Source organism: Pocillopora verrucosa, chromosome 14 (assembly GCF_036669915.1).
Source record: "Pocillopora verrucosa isolate sample1 chromosome 14, ASM3666991v2, whole genome shotgun sequence".
NCBI classification, from domain to species: Eukaryota; Metazoa; Cnidaria; class Anthozoa; order Scleractinia; family Pocilloporidae; genus Pocillopora; species Pocillopora verrucosa.
The window spans coordinates 15,764,629-15,783,963 of record NC_089325.1 but is presented as its reverse complement, the minus strand read 5'-3'; the positions used below and the strand labels follow the sequence as shown (position 1 = coordinate 15,783,963).

The 19,335-nt window shown below is 38.7% G+C and overlaps 1 protein-coding gene and 1 long non-coding RNA gene across 2 annotated transcripts; both read left to right on the top strand.

Annotated features, from left to right (window-relative positions):
* Positions 1 to 1,370: 1,370 nt before the first annotated feature.
* LOC136278189 (uncharacterized) lies at positions 1,371 to 16,231 on the top strand. The gene is made up of 4 exons (XR_010716238.1): positions 1,371 to 1,407; positions 13,535 to 13,607; positions 13,973 to 14,036; positions 14,830 to 16,231. It is a non-coding gene; the product is annotated as an uncharacterized lncRNA (long non-coding RNA).
* Positions 16,232 to 18,799: 2,568 nt separating this feature from the next.
* Positions 18,800 to 19,261, top strand: LOC136278265 (TNF receptor-associated factor 5-like). The gene has a single exon (XM_066161781.1). It carries the CDS (start codon positions 18,800 to 18,802, stop codon positions 19,259 to 19,261), a length of 462 nt encoding a protein of 153 aa, XP_066017878.1.
* The last annotated feature ends 74 nt before the right edge of the window (positions 19,262 to 19,335 follow it).

The following is a 19,335-nucleotide window of genomic DNA, read 5'->3' as shown; positions in this document are numbered from 1 at the left end:
ACTCATCCCATGAGTGGCATACTACCCTCTGCCTATGTTTCATTGCAGGTGTCATTCAAAGGAAACTACCCCTCAGATGAAGAGGAACTCTCAGAGACAATGAAAGGTAAACACAAAAGTAAATAGATTATGATGACCAATGTTAACACCACCAACTTCATAATTAGTCTTAATAACTCTTACTCATAATAACTCTTCTTCTTTATCAAACTTCCTTGTGCAATGTTTGTGCCATGATGAAGCACAGTGAGGTACCTGTTTCTTCCAGTGAATTACCAAAAACATTTAAATTGTTTGTTAATTTTATTTGAGGGTACATCCCAAAATATTTCCAACAAGCCCCTTAGTTTGTTATTTTTATCATCAGTTGTTAGTATCTACACATGACCAACCCTCATTTTTGCCTTTATTCCAGTGAGCACATTACAACATTCAACTAATCTCTCATTTTTTCACCTTTTTTCACATGGAAACAAAAGATGATGACCATGAAAAGAAAGATGAAGGAGCCAGGATGGAGAAAAAAAAGAGAAAGGACCAAAGATCTCACAGGAATCGAAAGGGAAAGAGAAAAAGGGAAGATGCCAAACACTAGAAATAAGTTGTGTACCATCACTCGTGATCAGTACTACCAGTAAACTTGATCATACCGAGACAAAGGCAGGTCCAAAATTACTACTAAATTCATTTTATATGTACCTCACTTAACCATAAGTTCACAAGTGTAAGCCATTAAATGATATTCTATTATAATTTAAGGGGTTTTTTTTGTTTGATATATTGGCTATGTGTAAAGGTACACAACTTTATTCTCCACCTTTTCATTTCAAGTAGTATATAGAAATAGATAACATGTACAGTGGAAACTTGATTTAATAGAGTGCCAAGGGGCTGGAGACATTGATTGGCTATATTTAGGGTTTGTTATATCGAGGTTCTGTGGCATTTATATTACTGTAACTTTAGCTGGGCTGAAACAGAAGTATTGTTTGTCATATCAAGAACTTCGTTGTATAGAGGTTAGTTAAATCAAGGTTCCACTGTACCATTAACTTACTATTTCCTACTTAACCCTTTAATCCCTAAGCTCGATTAGTAATCGTACTCGGATCAATATTTGTTTCTGGGCAACCGAGCTCGATATCGATTTGTCGTACTCGATTACCATTCCTGCTCGATAAGCAAACGACGTTTGATAATCGAGCTCGATAACTACAAGTCGAGCTCGATTGCTAATCGAGTACGATTACTAATCGAGCTCGATTAGTTATCGAGCTCGATAACTAATCGAGCTCGATTAGTAATCGAGCTCGGTTACAGTACTAACGAGAAAGACTGGGAAAGAGTCAAACACTGATTGAGGAGGACGATGGCAGGTAGTGTTGTTGCAAGAACCTTGGTCATTAGGTGAGTATTTCGTAAGTTTTCGTTAAGTTTCAGAGATAGCATTCAAAGGGAAGGTGTAAAAGGAAGTGGGAGCAAATGTATTGGAAACAGAAATTTTCCCAAAGCACGAAAACCCCAGGTCAGGTGTAGTCATTTCGGGTATAGAAGGATAAACTTAAACTTAAACTTAAACTTCGCTGGAATGGGACTTAATACAGACAAGAACAAACTTTTGGTAATCCTTAGTTTATTGTAAAATGTAAAATTTTTATGGTTAACTACGCAGGGGAATACTTGTGTCACTTTTAGATAAACTTGTGTCACTTTTAGATGAACGTTCAGTGATATATGTATACTTTTTTAAAAACAAATAAAACAACTTCTGGTTTAGAGCAAGATTTTATAAACCATTCAACCGCTGTGCAACGCAATTCCTTTCCTTCTTACCGAACTAACCAAAAGTAGCAACCTTTTAAAGCAAACTTGTATCTCGAAAACCTCGAGCTGGAGGTAATACTTCTGAGCAAAGTAATATGGGTACTAAACTGTGTTTTTCAAACTCTCATTCCTAATGACAAAACACTCAGCTGAATATTTAGGCTTGCAGCTTGGGAAAAGTACTTAATTGCTTGTAAACATGAGGATTTTTGTCTGTCACTGGATGTTCCTTTGGCCTTAGCGAGTTGCAAAATGTTGAGTTGTCTCACTATTAAAATGTAGCCTTGGTGACATCTAGCCCATCTACACTGACAACTAACAAGGAATTCTGAGGCATCCAGAATTAGATCTTTACGGCTTAAGAGGCCATCTCTCTTATTTCCACCCTGCCAATTTCACCTTAAACTCTGTCAACAGAAAGACTATACTTAGGAAAGAACTAAGTTAGATTTGGTTTGATTTGAAATAATTTTCTGGCTGCATTAGGGGCCATAATTATTTCACCAGTTGGTAGGGACTATCACAACATCTCGGAAATTGAATAATACGCATATTTTGTAACATTGTAAAATATTTGATTTGCATAGTTAAGCCACGACATTTATATCAGATCCCTTAACAACCTTTCTAGTTTGCTAAGAAAGTTAGAATTTCCCTCTCCATATATTTGAAAAGGCAAACTTTAACATATTCTGACCCCTATATATCAGGGAAAATTATTTTTGACATGAAATTGACCGGGTGGAAATAAGAGAGACAACCTCTTAAGTATTTCAATTTTTTTTTCTTTGTAAGAGATAGTGATGATCCTTTAGTCAAGATCTTAGCAGAAAATCCTTACAGCCTTATTGATAACTTTTTAACTCCCAGAAGTGATTGACATGTAACTTCTCCCTATTAATAACACTTATACATCATTTAGCAAACAGGTGATGAGAATACTCAAACTTATCAGGTAGAAATTGTCATCTTGATCAAAACACCAAATTCTTGTAACTAATACACAAGGAAATATGCAGCAGCTAGAAAGGAGAATTAACAATCAGATCTTGGGAGTGAAAGGGTTAAGATTCTGGACTCAGTCAACATACTTACTGCCTAAATATAACAGAGGCATTGTGTAATGGATCTTAACTGAACTGAATGAACACAACTTTATAGGGAATAACTTTCTTAAAAAACTTAAGGGCTATGATAAATCGTTTGACCCCTATGAGTGACTAGCATCAAACTTCTCCTTACAACATCACCCCTGAATTACACATTCAGGTAACAAAAACAAAGGAAATGTTCACCAGCTTAAGACACTCTTGATTGTTAAACTAATTTTTGTTGTTAACACTTGGGAAATGTATAAAGACTGGTATTGAGAATATCCCCTCCTGATGTTAGGGTGTAAAGGGTTAACAGTGCACTTTCTGAATGAATGTAGACATTGTTGTACTGTAGGCTGTGTTGTGTTCATTCAACATTAACCCTCTACACTCTAACATCAGTATGCACACTCTCCATACTGTACTTACACATTTACGCAGGTGCTGACAAGGAGAGTTTGTTTAATAATTAAGAACTTCTCCAGTTGGTGATCATTTCCTAGACTCTCATGACCTTATGTGTGATTGAAGGATGATATTGTCTGGAGAAATTAGATTCTAGTCACTCTTAGGGATTAAAGGGTTAAGTAGGAAATAGTAAGTTAATGGTACAGTGGAACCTTGATTTAACGAACCTCTATACAACGAAGTTCTTGATATGACAAACAATACTTCTGTTTCAGCCCAGCTAAAGTTACAGTAATATAAATGCCACAGAACCTCGATATAACAAACCCTAAATATAGCCAACCAATGTCTCCAGCCCCTTGGCACTCTATTAAATCAAGTTTCCACTGTACATGTTATCTATTTCTATATACTACTTGAAATGAAAAGGTGGAGAATAAAGTTGTGTACCTTTACACATAGCCAGTATATCAAACAAAAAAAAACCCTTAAATTATAATAGAATATCATTTAATGGCTTACACTTGTGAACTTATGGTTAGGTGAGGTACATATAAAATGAATTTAGTAGTAATTTTGGATCTGCCTTTGTCTCGGTATGATCAAGTTTACTGGTAGTACTGATCACAAGTGATGGTACACAACTTATTTCTAGTGTTTGGCATCTTCCCTTTTTCTCTTTCCCTTTCGATTCCTGTGAGATCTTTGGTCCTTTCTCTTTTTTTTCTCCATCCTGGCTCCTTCATCTTTCTTTTCATGGTCATCATCTTTTGTTTCCATGTGAAAAAAGGTGAAAAAATGAGAGATTAGTTGAATGTTGTAATGTGCTCACTGGAATAAAGGCAAAAATGAGGGTTGGTCATGTGTAGATACTAACAACTGATGATAAAAATAACAAACTAAGGGGCTTGTTGGAAATATTTTGGGATGTACCCTCAAATAAAATTAACAAACAATTTAAATGTTTTTGGTAATTCACTGGAAGAAACAGGTACCTCACTGTGCTTCATCATGGCACAAACATTGCACAAGGAAGTTTGATAAAGAAGAAGAGTTATTATGAGTAAGAGTTATTAAGACTAATTATGAAGTTGGTGGTGTTAACATTGGTCATCATAATCTATTTACTTTTGTGTTTACCTTTCATTGTCTCTGAGAGTTCCTCTTCATCTGAGGGGTAGTTTCCTTTGAATGACACCTGCAATGAAACATAGGCAGAGGGTAGTATGCCACTCATGGGATGAGTGGCATATCACCCTCGTGTAGGTGCCGCTGGGAAGTATTATCCAGAGAGTTTAAATAATCTAATGGCCCATTTATGAACACTTTCATACAATTTGGACTCCTTAGGGTTGAGGAGGTGGGAGGGGTTGGGTCCGAGACGAGTCTACAGAAAAATAATGGCTTTGAGGGGGAACCATCCCCCTAAATCAAATGTTGGAAGGAGGGAGGTCACACTAAATATCTCAGTAATTGTAGAGTTTTGTATCCTATTTATGTGAAACTACATGTTCAAAAATCAACAAAAAGTATATACATGACAGTTTCCATCCCAACAATTTTCAAAGTATCTGAGTAACTGTAGAGTTTACATGATTTTACACTATTTAGATAACACTACATGTTCAAAAATAAACAAAAAGTATATGCATGACTGTTTCCATCCCAACAATTTTCAAAGTATCTGAGTAACTGTAGAGTTTACATGATTTTACACTATTTAGATAACACTACATGTTCAAAAATAAACAAAAAGTATATGCATGACTGTTTCCATCCCAACAATTTTCAAAGTATCTCAGTATTTGTAGAGTTTACATGATTTCATACTATTTTGATATATCTACATGTTCAGAAACAAACAAAAAGTATAGAAACATGCTTCTGCTCATATAATTATACATCCTCTGCATTTGCATGACTTTTCATCCCAACAATTTTTAAAGTATCTTAGCAATTGTGGATTTTACATGGATTTTGTACTGTTTTCCCAACAATTTTTAAAGTATCTTAGCAATTGTGGATTTTACATGGATTTTGTACTGTTTAGATAACACTACATGTACTATATGCTTTTGTCAGCTTAATAATATGTGTTCTGCACTTATATGGCTGTTTCCATCACAACAATTTTCAAAGCTAGGTACTCTTATAAAAAGACATTTTATCGGGTTAGATGTGCGCAATATCCCTCATCTTTAGCATTGTCAAGCTCTTCCTCACTGTTGTGCATCTGTGAGAGTTGCTTTTGTACTTCTCATCTATGCCATACTCTTCAGGATACATGAAGGAGTACTCTTCTTGAGGTTTGAGGTAGTTTGACCCTCTTGGCATTACTGAAATGGTATCTTCATAAGAGCTGTGCGAGGTATGTCACATCTTGACTTTATTGCTAAGTTCTTGCCTGATATTTGTGGTAGTTCTGCTTTCTTGGCATAACTGAAATGATATCTTCACAAGAGCTGTGCGAGGTATGTCACATCTTGACCAAACAGCAAGCAAAAAACTCTCAACATCTACTCTCTTTCAGGGACAGCAAGGCAAGGAGGGTGCAGTAAACATATTGGAAGATTATTACCCAGCAGGTTTCCGCCTCAATTACTTTGTTCTAGTAACATGTCGATTTCGAACCTTTTCTTTTTCCTTTCGATTTTTGATAGTTTTCTTTATTACTTCTTCTCTTTCTGATGTGGTGTCTTCGCAGATTTCTTGAATATGCTTCAATAACTTTGGCTTCTCTCTCCAAGTGTCTGTATCCTGTGTTGCATTTAACATCCTGAACTCGACACACTTCATCTGCTCTGCAAGAAGTGAGGAAATTGTTATCCTTGCCTCAAAATTGAAAAGCAAGGGATCATGAAGGCAACATGTGTGGTTGATAACCTCCAGCATATCAAGGTGATGCAGTTCAATAAGAAGAAAAGAGCAGAGCAGCCAAAGGAGAACAAAAAAGAAACCACCACAAAAACACAGGAAAAAGTCTCCCTGATTATGCTGGGAAAGATTGGTTTGAAGAATGTACAAAGGTAAACAATTTTGCAAGAGGGGGTAAAGTGCCTCAAGAAACATTGACTTGACTAACATATCTACAACAATAAGAACTACACAGTGGAGGTTTTTGCAAGGTATTGGCTTTTCCAAATGAATCCTGAAGGCCCTGGTTTGCAAACACAACTGAAGGAAAGAGATTTAACATGTAAACAATCCTTGCAAGACAGTGAAAACCCCAACATAGCTGAAGATAAGTAGAGCAAAGTGAAAGCCATACAAATAGTAACAATGAGAATGACAATGATTCCATCAACTCTGGAGAGGAAGATAACTCCACAAATGATGTCCTTCTTGCTTTTATCAATAACTAGAGAACAAGTTGAAAGGCCAGCTGCAACACACCCAGGAAGATTAAAAGGACCCATAAGAAATTGAGTCATAAATCATTTGATTCTTAACTTTTTTAATCCTGGAACAGTGAAGAAATCTCACAGCTAACAAACCCAAATTACTTTTCAAATTAATGTCTGAAGAATGAGTTATGATGAACAAAAAATAAATTAAAATAATAAAGCACACTGCAGAATACATGAGTGGACTAAGGGGACAAGGAAGGCTGGGGGGTGGTGCAATTCATCAGGAAAAAAGCTTTACATTGTAGGGAATAACCATAGCAAAAAATGACATTTGTCATGAAGTATCCGATTAAGTATTAATATTAACCACAAATTAAAAACATCAGGTTAGAGTTAAGGTTAGGGGATACTTCATAACAGTTTTTTTGGGATGAGGAGAAGGGTAAGGGGACAACGTATAGAGCTTACTGTCTAGCTGGATTTTGAAAAAAAAAATTAAGAATACATAAGAAGAGCCTGGTCAAAGTATACCAGGATATCTAAGGATACCAGGTCGCACTGGACACTTCTCACGAAGAGCTGGTCAACAGTGGCCCCGGAGGGATTACAAAGGGGAATGATCTAAGGATACCAGGTCCAACTGGACACTTCTCACGAAGAGCTGGTCAACAGTGGCCCCGGAGGGATTACAAAGGGGAATGATCTAAGGATACCAGGTCCAACTGGACACTTCTCACGAAGAGCTGGTCAACAGTGGCCCGGAGGGATTACGAAGGGGAATGATCTAAGGATACCAGGTCCAACTGGACACTTCTCACGAAGAGCTGGTCAACAGTGGCCCCGGAGGGATTACAAAGGGGAATGATCTAAGGATACCAGGTCCAACTGGACACTTCTCACGAAGAGCTGGTCAACAGTGGCCCGGAGGGATTACAAAGGGGAATGATCTAAGGAAACCAGGTCCAACTGGACACTTCTCACGAAGAGCTGGTCAACAGAGGCCCCGGAGGGATTACAAAGGGGAATGATCTAAGGATACCAGGTCGCACTGGACACTTCTCACGAAGAGCTGGTCAACAGTGGCCCCGGAGGGATTACAAAGGGGAATGATCTAAGGATACCAGGTCCAACTGGACACTTCTCACGAAGAGCTGGTCAACAGTGGCCCCGGAGGGAATACAAAGGGGAATGATCTAAGGATACCAGGTCCAACTGGACACTTCTCACGAAGAGCTGGTCAACAGTGGCCCCGGAGGGATTACAAGGGGGAATGATCTAAGGATACCAGGTCCAACTGGACACTTCTCACGAAGAGCTGGTCAACAGTGGCCCCGGAGGGATTACAAAGGGGAATGATCTAAGGGTACCAGGTCGCACTGGACACTTCTCACGAAGAGCTGGTCAACAGTGGCCCCGGAGGGATTACAAAGGGGAGTGATCTAAGGATACCAGGTCCAACTGGACACTTCTCACGAAGAGCTGGTCAACAGTGGCCCTGGAGGGATTACAAAGGGGAATGATCTAAGGATACCAGGTCCAACTGGACACTTCTCACGAAGAGCTGGTCAACAGTGGCCCGGAGGGATTACGAAGGGGAATGATCTAAGGATACCAGGTCCAACTGGACACTTCTCACGAAGAGCTGGTCAACAGTGGCCCGGAGGGATTACAAAGGGGAATGATCTAAGGATACCAGGTCCAACTGGACACTTCTCACGAAGAGCTGGTCAACAGTGGCCCGGAGGGATTACGAAGGGGAATGATCTAAGGATACCAGGTCCAACTGGACACTTCTCACGAAGAGCTGGTCAACAGTGGCCCCGGAGGGATTACAAGGGGGAATGATCAAAGGATACCAGGTCGCACTGGACACTTCTCACGAAGAGCTGGTCAACAGTGGCCCCGGAGGGATTACAAAGGGGAATGATCTAAGGATACCAGGTCCAACTGGACACTTCTCACGAAGAGCTGGTCAACAGTGGCCCGGAGGGATTACAAAGGGGAATGATCTAAGGATACCAGGTCCAACTGGACACTTCTCACGAAGAGCTGGTCAACAGTGGCCCAGAGGGATTACGAAGGGGAATGATCTAAGGATACCAGGTCCAACTGGACACTTCTCACGAAGAGCTGGTCAACAGTGGCCCCGGAGGGATTACAAAGGGGAATGATCTAAGGATACCAGGTCCAACTGGACACTTCTCACGAAGAGCTGGTCAACAGTGGCCCGGAGGGATTACGAAGGGGAATGATCTAAGGATACCAGGTCCAACTGGACACTTCTCACGAAGAGCTGGTCAACAGTGGCCCCGGAGGGATTACAAAGGGGAATGATCAAAGGATACCAGGTCGCACTGGACACTTCTCACGAAGAGCTGGTCAACAGTGGCCCCGGAGGGATTACAAAGGGGAATGATCTAAGGATACCAGGTCCAACTGGACACTTCTCACGAAGAGCTGGTCAACAGTGGCCCCGGAGGGATTACAAAGGGGAATGATCTAAGGATACCAGGTCCAACTGGACACTTCTCACGAAGAGCTGGTCAACAGTGGCCCAGAGGGATTACGAAGGGGAATGATCTAAGGATACCAGGTCCAACTGGACACTTCTCACGAAGAGCTGGTCAACAGTGGCCCCGGAGGGATACCAAGGGGAATGATCTAAGGATACCAGGTCCAACTGGACACTTCTCACGAAGAGCTGGTCAACAGTGGCCCGGAGGGATTACGAAGGGGAATGATCTAAGGATACCAGGTCCAACTGGACACTTCTCACGAAGAGCTGGTCAACAGTGGCCCCGGAGGGATTACAAAGGGGAATGATCTAAGGATACCAGGTCCAACTGGACACTTCTCACGAAGAGCTGGTCAACAGTGGCCCGGAGGGATTACGAAGGGGAATGATCTAAGGATACCAGGTCCAACTGGACACTTCTCACGAAGAGCTGGTCAACAGTGGCCCCGGAGGGATTACAAAGGGGAATGATCTAAGGATACCAGGTCCAACTGGACACTTCTCACGAAGAGCTGGTCAACAGTGGCCCGGAGGGATTACGAAGGGGAATGATCTAAGGATACCAGGTCCAACTGGACACTTCTCACGAAGAGCTGGTCAACAGTGGCCCCGGAGGGATTACGAAGGGGAATGATCTAAGGATACCAGGTCCAACTGGACATGGCTCACGAAGAGCCGGATCAACAGTGGCCCCAGAGGGATTACGAAGGGGAATGATCTAAGGATACCAGGTCACACTGGACAGGGCTTAGGAAGAGCTGGTCAACAGTGGCCCTGGAGGTATTAGGAAAGGGGAATATTGTAAGGATACCAGATCAATGTTAAAATAAGTACAGTTACAAATAAAAACAGAGGTCATCATTTAACCCTTTAACTCCCAGGAGTGATTAACCTCTAACTTCTCCCTATAATATTCCTTCATGATCTAGCTAACAAGTAATGAGAACACCTAAACTTATCAGGTAGATGTTGTTACGTTGATTTAAAAACACCAAATTCTCACAAGTGGTTTACAAGGAAATGTGTAGCAACGAGAGGGGAGAATTCGTAATCAGATCTCTGGAGTTAAAGGGTTCAGATCTGAAATCGAGAATTAAACCTCTATTTTTTAATTTATGACTTTTGCACCTACCAGTGACTGCTCCAAGTTAGTCATCTCTTCAGTGTTCTGAAAATTTGTCAAAAAAAAAACAAATTAGACCATAGCAATGAAAGTGTCTGTCACGAAGACACATAAAATAACTTATTATGCTACCCCAGCTCACGCTGTTTTTAAGTGTTTAATAATTTTAGAGAATTTACATAAGTAAGAGTTAAATCATCTTTAGAACTAAATGTGTTTTGAATGGGAATGCGTTATTTTAAGACATTGAAAAAATTAAAGTGGGTTTTGATTGAAACATACCCTCTCTAAAAGGTCCAGGACTTCGTCCCCTTGCAGATGATCAGAGTGCCTCACCACTTCCCTTCCTCGCTGTAGTGTGAAGTGGAGCGGTACTTCAACAAGCGAACCAATCCAGTCATAGACTTCCTGTTTATTGTTTTCATATAACCAAAAAAAGAAAACATGCATCACTTACTATCACCACCATCATCATGTAGCAAATATTATATTATATTCTTACCTGGAAAAAGGCATTTTTCTCAAAAGCCCTGGAGAACTTTTTTCCATTGTTGATATGGACGCCAATGGTTGTTCCACCACCATTAGTTGGTGGTGCTGTCACCCTCCCCCTGCGTTGAGCCCTTGTTTGCTGTAAAGACAAATATTATGATGGATATTATTACGACAGATAAGGCACATCACAGTGCGCACAATTATAAAATAAACATATGTGGGTATAGTTATTTAAATAGAAAATCACTGTATACAATTGACATAACTAGATTATGAATTAGTTGAGATAAATAACAAGGGTATATTTCATTCTTAATTTTTTCAAACCTTACATGAACCTAAGCTTTAGAGTTGAGAGAAAGCTGGACACAGTGCACCCAATTATAAAACAAGCAGGCTTGCTTAGGTATATTTAAATGGAAAGTCACTGTATACTCTTGACATAACATTAGATTATTAATTTTTTGAGATAACTAATAGAGGACATGTCATTCTTAATTTTTCCAAACCTTATATGTATCTAAAACTTAAGAGTAGAGAGAAAGCAGATGGTAACTTACAGAAGTTTCATCCTGATTGTTTACGGTATTGTTGGAGCTGGTTCCCAGGGAGCTGCTAGCAATGTTAGTGCTATTGCTGGGGCTGGACTGTAATGCCTGTTATGAAAATTAAAGTGTTCTAATGGGTATATTAGGGAGTAAAATTAAAATAATGTGATTTTGTAAGTGTATCCTTTCAAATTGAATTCTAAATTAGGGGATATTGTGTACCTGGTACTGTAGCTCTTGACTTTGTCTTTGTTTCCGCCAGTCATCCAACTTTTTCCTGTTGAAAGAAGTACCTGTGTCAGTACCTTTCATTCCCATTTTTTAAGTTTTAATAATCATTTTAATTGTGAATACATAAATAGCTGAAAAGTTTCAATCCATACCGTTCATCCCTCATTGCGGAATATAGAGCCTGTGCTCTGCCAATGGACTCTTGAAGGCCCGCACAATCCAAGTTTGATTCTTGTAAGGTACAAGGTACAAAACATGTTGGTGTTAAAAAGACTAATAGATTGAAGCTATTCTTGTTGTAGGTATGATTATTGAAGACTTCGCAGAGATTCTTTCAGAGGAAATTTTGTATTTGTTGCACATGGAAGTTAGAAAAAAAGAAAATGTCTTTGAGACATCCACATTCCTTTTTTTGTTTGTTGTTTGTTTGTTTTTTTTGTGCATCATAAACAATCAATGGATAATCAGACTACTAGTGAAGGAAACAGAGGAGCTAGCAAATTATTCTACCCCAGTCATGACCTTAATGACAAATGATACACTTTAAAAAATGAAAGGTGTCATTCATATAATCACAATATAGATTTCAAATTTCAAATTTTTCATGTTTACCCTCAAAGATTTCCACGCACTGTGGCATGTTTCTGCTATGACATGGGGCCAGAACAAATACAACAATGCCAGGGCTTTGTGAAACGCCATATTTTACTCTCACTGCAATTAAAGGTACAATTACTCTTGTGCTAATAATAACATCTGCAAAATCATCTTGATATATCGACAATAACAACAGTGATAACTATGATAATTATAATTATTACAATAATACTCCAAAAAAATAAACTAATTAAAATTAACACTTGGGTGCATTTGCTTTTGCATTCTGAGCTAAAGACTAGGTTTAGCTACCTTTCTGGGCTTCATGGCTGCTGTCTTTGGCAATCCAGAAGTAAATATGTGGGCTGTTTGCCACAGTGTTGAGCATGCTTGAAAAAGTAAATACAGAGAAGGTTAATAAACATCAAATACACCTGAGTTAAACAAATGTGGAGGCAGAGTAGGCAGAGAAAAATCAATGAGGAAACAAAAGCAAACACATTAGTGTACTAACCTAACCAATCTTCTCTTGCTAGCAAGAGGACAGCTGAAGGGCAAAAGCACAGCCACCATTATACGACCATCCTCTGTTCCTTGCCATGTGAACTAAGATAACAAGAGAAACAGTTCAGTAAGATATGTGCATGAACATGAGTGTACTATTTGAATTGTTTACAGCTATTTTCCCACAGCAGGTAATCAAAGGGAGAAACGGGTTTTGTTTGACAGATTAGTTTGTAGCTCTTGGTTTTTTTTTTTTTTTAACATGCAAACTTTCTTTTTTTCTTGCCAATCAAAGGGTAGGGTATGAGCGTGATTGTGATCACATCTCATTCTATGTGGGTTTTTCCTACATACTGATAAACAAGCTAATTACCTCTTCAAAAGAGTGGATCAGAAATGAAATGGCTGTGCTTTGCCCTCTGTCCTCTAAAATATTGATACATTGCAGCACCTCAGTGGTCCTGCTATGAACACCTTCACCTATAAGAAATGGGTAACCATGAGGAAAGTGATTTAGTGATGTATGAATGTATTCAGTAGCATTATACACTACCTGTGCTTTCATTGCTCAGTTTGTCATGCACTATCTGAGGTAAACTCATCACAATCATACCTGTTATCACTCCTGATGTTGAAAAATCATCAGTGACATAGCCATCTAGAAAGACAAAATAATAATTAAAACAGGTATACTAGTTCATTGATAAAGAATAATGTAAATGACAATTTCTAGTCTTATTAAGCTAAATGACTGGGGCATTGTGGTTGCTAGGATATGACCTCCCAAAGTACTGACACAGATGCATTGGCTTTGGTAAAAATGGTTCTTGTAATCTTTCTCACAACAGATGCATGGCAAAAAAGGAAGATAGCATGGTACTGGCATTAAGGAAATTGATATCCATTTAGTGAGACATCAAGGTGAGCTTACAGAGTCTAGCCTCTTCTGAGTAAACTATCACTTCTGCAAAAAAGAAAAAGAAAAGATAGGAATTACTTTGATGTAATAGGTGATAATGTCACAAATCATTATTTCCTTTACCTGCAGGATGATACAGATTCATCACTAATTTTCATATGTAGTTGTGCCTTTATAAGTCCATTATTTATGAGTTTCTTGAGTGATGTGACTCAGATTAGTAGGTGTTTTTTTCATTAAATATACATATGGCTAACTGGAACTGGAACGAATAGCTATGGGTTACTAAAAAAGTGCTTCCTTAATCTACAGTTTTGACTTACTTGAACATCCTTTTACTCACCATTAATGTCATCTTCTGAGTCAGATGATACAACAGATGGTCCTGCATTGTGGCCTAACCAAGGAAAAGGTGCAGACATCAAGATCAGGTCCATGTCAGAATTGTGAAAGTTCTTTAAATTAACTTAAGGTTACTTTCCACTTTCAGGGGTGTCGTTCATGAAAACACTTGTTTTTATGCTAGTTTCGTATAAATTCTTGCAAACTTTACATCAGAAGAAAGCTTAATGACAGCAGTTTACAATAAAAATACGATTTAAATGAGTTTTCCTCTTGGGAGTGTTATAAGCCAGCTAGACGAGAAACGATTAAGTGTTCTCTTATTGAATTTATTGAGTATCTTCATCAAGATCAATTGAAACTGTAATTGCACCAACTCACCGCCATGGTTTGAATCTGACTCATCTGACAAGTCTGAGCTCTCATCTGTTGAGTAACATTTGATTTAAATTATAATCGCCTTATATACACCCATATACACATTTAGAACACCAATACAAAAAGTAAATTGAAAAAGTAAGACAAAACTGGGGTCATACCAGATGTTGATCCTCTTGCATTTGCAGTTGCCATTGCTGTCAGATATCTTCGTGTAGAAGCTATGATGTCAAAAGCAATTCAGATTACACATAAAATTCAGAATTAAATTAGAACTTGTCATATTTCTTTGATTTTCATCGAGGCAGGATAAGATATACTCACTGAAAATAACTTCACTTGTCTAGTCAGTAAATTGAATTACAAATGGAAAGACAAAGTCTAAGCTGTTGGTAGTATAAACCAATACCTTTCAACTCAGACTTGTAATTAGCAATATTTTCAAATTTTTGTGAAAGATCTGAAAAGCTTAATTTCAAACAGTGACAAAATTTTTTTTTTCAGTTACCTCCATCAACTGGCAAAGGCATCAGATCCAGTGAAGTGGATGTGGAGGGTTGAGCAACTGGCAGTGTAGATATAAGGCTGCTTGAAGATGGGGACAGCAAAGTGGCCCGTGATGATGTAGATGTTAAGGTGGCAGTGGATAGAGATGTGGGTGGTAAAGTGACTGTGGATGATAGAGATGTTGAAGTGGTTGTAGATGTTGATGGTAAATTGACTGTGAATGATAAAGATGTCGGTGGTAAAATGACTGTGGATAATGAAGATGTTGAAGTGGCTGTAGATGTTGCTGGTACAGGTGCTATGGACGACGAAGATGTTGAAGTAGCTGTTGATAATGAAAGTGCTGAAGAGGTTCCAGATGTTAGTGGCAAACTGACTGTGGACAATGAAGTGGATGTTGAAGTGGATGTAGATGATGAAGTGGAAGATGACAAAGCTGTGGTGAAAGAACAGTTTATGCATGTACATGTTGTGATCAAATGTCGTCATAAATTTGATACATTAGACTGGAAATGGGCCTATAGAAGATTCTCACAAGTGTTTGTGGATACATTGTATATGACATATAAACCTTCAACCTTTCAATTGTTTAATGTCAAGGTATGCATTTTGATTTAGCCAGCCTCTGTTACTCGGTTAATATTTGGAAAAATGCAATAGTCATGCACATCACTATTTCTAGGGTGATGAGATAACAAATGACCAATTTCTTCTAAAAGTTCTACTTAGTATCTGGAGGTTTATTATTTTCCTTTTAATTTGTGCTAGAAGTTGCAAGGCTGCAGGGAAAGTCACCTTACTAAGATAAGTAAGTAAAGTATCAAGTAAAAAGATAAGTTTCATAGGAAACTGGTTATAAATTAGACTATGCTTATTCAAGACATGCTCCATTTGAAGAGAACAGTTTAAATAGTATGCACTTGTAAGGTTTAGTTGATGTAAGTAACACTTTAAATGTAAACAGACCTTGACTTGGTAGAAATATAAAGATCTTTTTCCTTCTACTTCCACCAAAGTGGTCCATGAGCTGCACACCACTTTGAAGGCCAGTTGCCACTGTCCTCATTGCATGCCCTCTTGCATATGATGTAATTATTTCCAAGCTAGTGTAATAAAGTAATGACAGAAAGGTGATTGTAGTTACCCACACTAACCTTTTTCTGTTAAATTGAATTTAACTGTGAATTTATTTCTGTAAGGTGCATGCAAATATACATTAATTTTGAATGCACATTTGCTTTTAGTGGCATTTGCTCTAGATTGACATAGATTGTAGCAACGACAGAAATATTGCATAGTATGTCATGAAAAAAAAGTATTGTAGGTTTAAATAATTCAATGTGTACTGGAACAAGGAAGGTTATTATCTTAGATGTCTAGACAGCTGTTGTTAATACAATTGGCCAACATTTCATTTAATTTTTTGTTGTTGTTGATTTGTTTTTGTTTTTTTGTTTACTTCATCTGGATCGACCAACGATATTCGATGTTTCTTTAGATAATCAAAATTCACCTTGAAAGCGAGACTAAGAGGACAGCAACAAAGGAAATCAAGAAATATCATTTTCCAGTTTCTCTAAACCTCGCTTTCATGGAGAATTTTGATCTATCGAAAAAAAGCTTAATCGGGTTAGCGTGAATCATGAATTTGAGCATGACCTTCACACGAACAGAAAACGACAAAAAGTAAATCCTACACAATTCCACACCTCTTTTGTAAACTTTGCATTAAACTGATGGAACGTTAGGAAAATTTGTAACTAATTCCACACAATAATACAAATGACTGGATGAAGACAACAAAAAGACGGATATGTGCGCTGTTAGCCACTTGTCATTTATGTCCGATGCTTATCCTGTCTACTGGCGACAGCTTCTCAATGTTGCAAGACATCTAAAGGAAGATTTTAGCAACCTTAGTTTTCTCTCATCCACGTTTACATCCAATCTTGCCCCTTTTCGGCATTTCGCTGCTTTTATTACGGTACTTTTCACTCTTTTCTCTGAAACCATTTTCTACCCTACGATACAGATTATGAAGGCAGCAGCACTTACCTGCTAAGGTCTTTTCCTGTAAGGGGAGGAAATGCTCTCACCAGTAAGTCTCCGATTTGGGAAGAGCTGTCGTTCTTTGTAAACGATATATCAGAAATCCGCTTGGCGGTAGCGAGCCTGCCCAGCTCAGTCTTGTTTGGCACGCTTCTGTGCCGTTTATCCAAAAAGACAACAGTTCTTTGGAAAGCGCGCTTGCTATGGTTCATCTCGTGGAGTTAAACACTTAATCTAAAATGCTTAACTCCTTGCTGCACTAATATTCCCAAGGATGACGCGAAACCACGCCGAAAATGAAACTGACCGACGTGTATACGTATTAATAAAAGGCTTTTGTTTCGTGGCACACCCATGTCACCTAGGCCTGTCGCTACGGGACATTTATATTGATAGTTAAACAATATTAGGATCGTTTGCCGCAAATGCGCTAAGCGCACCCTTTTATTCGTTTAATTGTTCTTTAATTCCATGAAACGGGCAAGTTACCCTTTTCCAGGAAATGATGTCCACACACAAATACACACACACACTCGCACATGCAGAATGGAAACTTGATTGTTTGAACAGGGAACTTGACCCTGGGTAACTGTCATTTCGCGGATCGATTGTTGCCAGATCAGTATTAATTGTTATTGATGAATACGTGTCAAATTGTCCAGGAAATACACATTTCCCATTGAGGTTCACAAGGTTATAAACATCGTTTACTTATCAGTTAGTCTTGGTTCTTTCACTAAAAGCAAACTTTGCTTGGATTAGATCACTTCGCTGCTTTATTCATTGCCAGATTCGCTATGTCTAATGAGCATTTTGAGTTTACTTCTCCTCCCGGAGCGCTATTCAACTGTTCTGTATGGTAAGTCTTTTTTGTTTTGTGATGATTTTTATCTTTCAGCAACTGATCGTTTTCGCTGTCACCCATCGAGAGAGAGATCTTCAGTGGAGTAGTTAGGAAATTTAAATGTCATAGGAGATAGGCTAAGGAAGAACTTTTTTAATTTTTAGGTCTCTTTGTTTACCCAAACTTAAGATATTCGTCGAAATGTTTTGCGCAAATTTACAGAGCCTAGTATCGAGTCGCAATTGTCGTGGGTGTATCTTTGGTTCACCAACATTGCCGCTGAAAAATAGTGCAAAAAATCTGGAATTTACTTGGCTATCTAGCCCACTGATTATCTAAACTGAAACAACAAACATGTACGAAAGCACTTTTTCTAACACTTAATTTCCTAAAAAGGCTCAAAAGTCGACAGATAAGTCTATATTTTTCGACAACGCAGAGCTGTATGCCAAGCATCCACCATAACTCTGAACTTCAAATTGCGCTGGTTTCCAAACCCAGCTTGAAGATGCCAGGTGAAAATCTGCAATAAAGCAAGGCTTAACCTGACATTTAAGGAGAACGACCGACAGCATTCAGAGCATTCATAAGGCAGAAGTTCTTTTTAACTGTGGAACTATATTCGCATTTCCTGGGAAAAGAGATCATAAGCGAAATTGTAATTTTCTTTTGGCAAAAGGACGAGATGTTTAAATATTAACGCTAGGAAAATCATTAACGCACACTTGCTTACTTCTGTGATCGAGCTGTACTAAATAGTTTATACTTCAGCAGTTGTCTTTCTGAGAGGAGAGAAATGTTGCTCATCCCTCAGGAATTTGACCAATTAGACGAAATAGTAATTTGTCAAATAACAGATTTACGTTCTGCGTTTGTTTTGACTCTGAGTTATGAATCATTGTTCCATGGTTAAATTCCACTTTCCTTCGACAACTTTTACAATTGTAGCTGTTTGAACTGAATTCCTTGCTAGCAGGGGCCTCTTTGAAGGAATTACTTGACTTATCAATACTAGTTTTGTAAGGAAATGTACTAAACTCTCTTGATTATCTTTTACTTTGAAGCCTATCGACAATGGTTAAGCCTGTCACTCTGGCATGTGGGCATTCGGGCTGTCGACACTGCCTCGCGACACTCATAGGCATTGAGACTTTCCCCAAATGCCCACTTTGTAAAGCACCGATCGGAACAGATGTTACCCTCCACGTCAATGTCGCACTCGACGATATCATTGGAGACTTTAATGTCAAGTGTAATAAGAGCGGCTGTCTATGGAAAGGAAAATTTCACGAGCACGAGCAGCACTTGAAAACGTGTGGAAAATTTCAAACGGCGTGTGCCAATGATGGCTGTGGAGAGATGGTGGCAAGGGAGAGGATGGCAGCACACACTGCGCAATGTGCAAAGCACAAACTCCCTTGCCAGCAATGCGGTAGAAAAATTACCAGGGAATCTTTCGAGGAGCATACTGCTTCCCTTTGCTCAAATAAGAGGGTATTGTGTCCACTAAGCTGCGGAACAAGCCTTCCACGGTAAGATATTGTCGGTTTAATTAAGAAATCAACAGTCAAATGGTTATTTAAGGCCAACAAAATATCCAAAAGTTTCAC